At 36.5% G+C, this 5,200-nt stretch overlaps 1 protein-coding gene across 1 annotated transcript; it reads left to right on the plus strand.

Moving 5' to 3' along the window:
• Positions 1 to 2,212: 2,212 nt before the first annotated feature.
• LOC110925471 (L-type lectin-domain containing receptor kinase IX.1) lies at positions 2,213 to 4,123 on the plus strand. Its single transcript, XM_022169422.1, has one exon. It carries the CDS (start codon positions 2,213 to 2,215, stop codon positions 4,121 to 4,123), a length of 1,911 nt encoding a protein of 636 aa, XP_022025114.1.
• The last annotated feature ends 1,077 nt before the right edge of the window (positions 4,124 to 5,200 follow it).

The following is a 5,200-nucleotide window of genomic DNA, read 5'->3' on the forward strand; positions in this document are numbered from 1 at the left end:
AACCGAACGATGTTTGATTTTAAACAAGGATAAGAGCCTAGTGCTCTGATACCACTTGTAAGTCCCAAAATCGGAGGAACGATTTACAAAACCAAATCCTTGTTTATAGCAAACAAAGTCACGTGTGCGGAATCCACGTAACTAAGCCAAATCAAACATAGAAATCAGTAACAACAAGGTTTAACCAATGAACCACAATCGATTGATTAAACTGGATGAGAATTCCAACTGATACAAACACAGTTTTAACAGAATGACTTTAAGGGTATGCTCTCATCTCTAACTTCTAAACGAAACAGAATGTGTTTATATATAGCAGCCTGGGCCAGAGTTCGACGAAACACAAGGTGGGCTCAACGAAACACAATGGGCCAGACACTGGGCCAAAACAAGCCCAATCAGACGACGAAACATGTCTGTTTCGTCGCTGATCACGACGAAACACAATCAAATGTCCAAAACCTGTTTCGTCGTTATGTGTTCGACGAAACAACCTGTTTCGTCGAAGGCTGCAATTTGTGACCTGTTTGCTGCAAACAGACAGTTGCAGCAAACCACAAACAAACATAAACACAATGACAGAAATACCCTTATATGCAACATGCATCGTTCATATATCATTACATACCAAAAGGAGACAAACAAGTCGGACACAAGCGGATAGGAGGATATCCGTCTTTGTCGACGGCAAATACAGACTCGATAAACGACAAAAGACCGTACAAAATACATCGTAATTACAAGACTAGTTACAGACACAAAAGTGCATCAACAGTATTTAGTTTACTTATAGCCGTTAGGGAAGAATAACTTCAGAAAATGAACGATTTCAAAAATCGACGTAATTTAGAAACGATTAAATTTAAACGAACGAGTGGTTTAAAAAATGAAGATTAAAAAATGTTGTTTATAAAAAATCAAAACCTTAAAAAAATAAATTAACAAGTGTAAGCAACTAGAAAATGCAAGAATTTAATAAACGAAAGAAGAAAAAATAATGAATTTCGAATAAACAAACGATCCATAGAAATGAAGATTTGAAAAAGAAATAAACCATTCTAAAAAAACTGAAAAATGAACAATCTTTGGCAAACATTTTACTAGAATGTTTTTTTTTTCAAATCTTAATTTTTTTTTGTTTTTTATACACGTCGTTTTGTAAAATTTAAATAATGAACGACCTAAAAAGTGAGTACTTTATAAGTGTTTAAAAAATAAATGATTTAATAAAATGGTATAAAACGAAGTATTTAAAAAAACTTCAAAATACAAACGACTTTAAAAAGAACGATTTGAAAAAAACAAATGGTTTAAAAAGAAACAATTTTAAGAACGATAGATGGTTTAAACAAAATGTAAAATAACAAATTATTTTTTATAAAACGACTTTTATAAAAATAAAAGGTTAATGAAAATACATATTTATTTGTATATTTAAAACGTATTTTGTTAAACAATAATCGTGAAAATAAGGAAATAATAAAAAAAAGTTAAGTAATTGCATTACTAATCTCTTAAATATTAAAAAACTTTGTAATTATCAAAAACAACACCTAAGGTATATAATGAACTAATTAATGTTACACTTAACTGCAAAAAAGTAACAAAGTTAGTGTTAGGGGACTGGGAGTGGAGATTGTTTTCTCCGTGATGGACCCTTACAACGGGTGATGAATTCAAACTCCCCACCACCACTGATGTTTTCAACGCGTTATGGCAAGAGTCACTGATGTTTTCAACGCGTTATGGCAAGAGTCACTGATGTTTTCAACGCGTTATGGGATTTTAGTGATTGAACATGTGAGGGGGTGTGAGGGTTTATTGTGGGTATTGTGAGTGATGGAAAAAATGGTTGATGACATGGCGGAACTTGATTGGGTACTTATGAGTGATGGAGTTCTATCATTAGTGGCCACCCCCACTCCCCTTAGGGGCAAAACCGTTATAAAATGCAAACTCTGCGTCTTGCGTCTGATATGTTAATAGATTGCTTTTTGGACTGTATTGGTTAAAATGATTAAACTGGTTAAAGCACATGGGGCAAAATAGTAATTTACTAGTCATTTAAGAACACTTTCATGACTTGGTAAAGATATTTGGCCGGCCCAGATTCGATCTGTTTGAAACAAGAAAAGCAAACCCATGAAAGATTTAATTGGACAACGAAATCGTAATTACTTACTTCTTTCCGAGAATTTAATTTTCAAGAATAATGGTGTTCTCGATGTTCCATTTGATCACTTACTTACTTCTTCTCTCCGTTCCTTTGGCTTTCTCAATTACCTTCAATTTGACAAATATCAATCCACGACATCAGAATCGGGACATAGTAATGGAAGGTATGGGAGCTAATATTTCTAACGGTGGAATCCAGTTAACCACAAACGGACAAGCCACATACTTTAGATCACTTCATCTTTGGGACAGAAGAACTCAGGAGCTAGCAAGCTTCTCTACCAGTTTCACCTTTGTGATTCTAACAAACGGGAGCAATTCTTATGGTGATGGCCTTACATTCTTTCTTGCTCAGAGTTCTTCAGTTACCCAAGGTGGCTACATGGGGCTTCCATTCAATACCAGACCAGATTTCGAAAACAGCCCATTTGTTGCGGTGGAGTTCGATACCATGGATGATCATGTGGGTATCAACGTTCATTCTGTTTCCTCTGCTAAGTCTCAAAACTGGTTCAGCAATGTAACTGGCAGTGGAGTTTGTCAAGCTTGGATAACCTATGATTCGGTTATGAAAGATTTGACAGTTTCTATCGCTGGTTTTAAAAACAGTACAGTGGTGCCTCAAGAGGGACTTGTTCACAAGGTAGACCTAAAGAAGGAGTTGCCTGAATGGGTTAATTTCGGGTTTTCAGCACCTTTCGGAGTTATGTTCCAGAGATATACCGTGAGATCTTGGAGCTTTGAAAGTTCGGATTTACTCGTTGATAAAAACAAGGAGTGGCCACCAGTCCCGAGCCCTAATAGAGTGAAGGGGAAACTCAGCAAGATGAGTTCAATTGTTGGATTCACGGTAATGATTAGTTTTCTTGTGGTGCTTGCATTTGTTTTCTGGATGAAGAAGAAGAGCAGGGTGATTGTATCAAAAGAAATTACATTTAGTGTCGAGATGAACAATGAATTTGAAAGGGGACTCGGGCCTAAACAATTCTCTTACCTCGAATTAGTTCAATCGACAAGTGACTTTTCTGAGAACAATAAGCTAGGGGACGGAGATTTTGGTCGTGTTTACAAGGGTTTTTTGAAAGATACAAACAAATACATTGCAGTCAAAAGGGTGTCAAAGAGTTACGAACAAGGGATCGAGGAGTATGCATCGGAAGTTAGGATCATTAGCCAACTAAGACATAAAAACCTGGTCCAACTAATTGGTTGGTGTCATGAGAAAGGCGAACTCTTGCTTGTTTACAATTATATGGAGAACGGAAGTTTAGATTCACATCTTTTCAAGGGGAAGAGTTTGTTGGCATGGGGCACAAGGTACAAAATTGCAAACGGTTTGGCATCTGCTTTATGGTATCTACATGATGGGTGGGAGCAATGTGTTTTGCATAGAGATGTTAAATCGGGTAATATAATGTTGGATTCAAATTTCAATGCAAAGCTTGGTGATTTTGGATTAGCTAAGCTGGTTGATCGTGAAAAAGTCTTAGAAACAATAACGTCGGATGCAACCGTCATAGATTGCATAGTTTCTGAATGTGTAATCGCCGGCAAGACACCAAAAGAATCAGATGTTCATAGTTACGGAGTAGTTGCGTTGGAAATAGCTTGTGGTCAAAAACTCATTAACAACAAAGCTCAAGAAAAGCTAACGCAGTTTATAGAATGGTTATGGGAGCTCTACATGACTGATACTCTTATTGAAGCAATTGACCCACATCTAGGGTCAGATTTTGAAGAAGAAGAAATCAAGCGTCTTATGACTGTTGGGTTATGGTGTGTGCACCCTCGTTCAGAACTCCGCCCATCGATGAGACAAGTAATTCAAGTACTGAATTTTGAAGCTTCCTTGCCTGTACTCCACTCAACCATGCCAATGGCATCTCACATTTCCTCAGGATATGCTTGCTTCAATTATCAACAAGCATTCAACCAGTACCCTCTATAATACAATTTAATCAAATCTTGTGAAAGCGTGGATGGCGTTTCTAGTCTATCATTTGTAAAAAAAGATGGTGAAAATGTAATTTTTTTTTCACTAAGTGGAAAATGTTTTTTTTCAGTACCTTTGAAAACAAATAACTATATGTAATTATTGATATAAGTGTAAATTACAAAAATCGTCCTTTATGTTGATACTATATTACAAATTGTGTCCTTTATTTTCAAAAATTACAAAAAACGTACCTGATGTTTGCAAAACCATTGCAAGTTATGTACTTTAACTCTAACTCAGTTATTTTTTATGGTTAAATCTGATCTAGTGGACCTCACATAAGGGTATTTTGGTCATTTTACGTAAATTAATAAAATAAACAATTATAAAAAATAATGAATAAAGAATTTTGTTTATATATTAGTTATACATATGCAAACACACACATATATTCTCTCTCTATCTCTACACTCTTTCTCACTCTAACCACCCACCACCACAACTACCTGACCACCATCCACCTGCCGCCACCACCACCTCCCACCACCCACCTCTCCCACCGCACGACCACCACTGCCGCGAAACACACAAAACAAATGAAAATTAAACGGAATCAAATGCATCAGCCAAGCGTCGCTAACATCAGTACCAATTAAGTGAAGACAATCAAATGCAAACGAGTATACATACACATAAGGATATTAATGATTATAACAAAATTCATAGCTATAGATCAAGCAGTAAGCAATTGACCATCTTTTTAAGCAAATTTACTGTTAAAATATTCTAATTCCTTTTACTTATTTCCAATTCAATACCCTTACAATCTTTTCCTTTTTTGGTGTTTTTCCCGTTATTGCGAGGTTTGGGGCCACTGTGCTCGTTTGGGCTGCCTTCTCTTGGGCTCCTCTTGGTGGGCCGCTTCTAGGGTTCCTCTGCCCCTTTTATACTCGGTCCTCTCTCTTGTCTAAGCAACACAAAAAGAAAAGGTGCAGTGTTTCTGGTGCTCTCTAGAACATTACTCAAGCTGGTTGCTGTTCGTCCTATTCGAGATCATCATATCCTGTTGCTGCTGTTCGTCTTCTAGTG

The sequence above is a fragment of the Helianthus annuus genome, chromosome 9 (assembly GCF_002127325.2).
Source record: "Helianthus annuus cultivar XRQ/B chromosome 9, HanXRQr2.0-SUNRISE, whole genome shotgun sequence".
NCBI classification, from domain to species: domain Eukaryota; kingdom Viridiplantae; phylum Streptophyta; class Magnoliopsida; order Asterales; family Asteraceae; genus Helianthus; species Helianthus annuus.

What these genes read in the sequence shown, in the direction of transcription:
- LOC110925471 (XM_022169422.1), top strand. Translation starts at nt 2,213, where the DNA reads ATGGTGTTCTCGATGTTCCATTTGATCACTTACTTACTTCTTCTCTCC.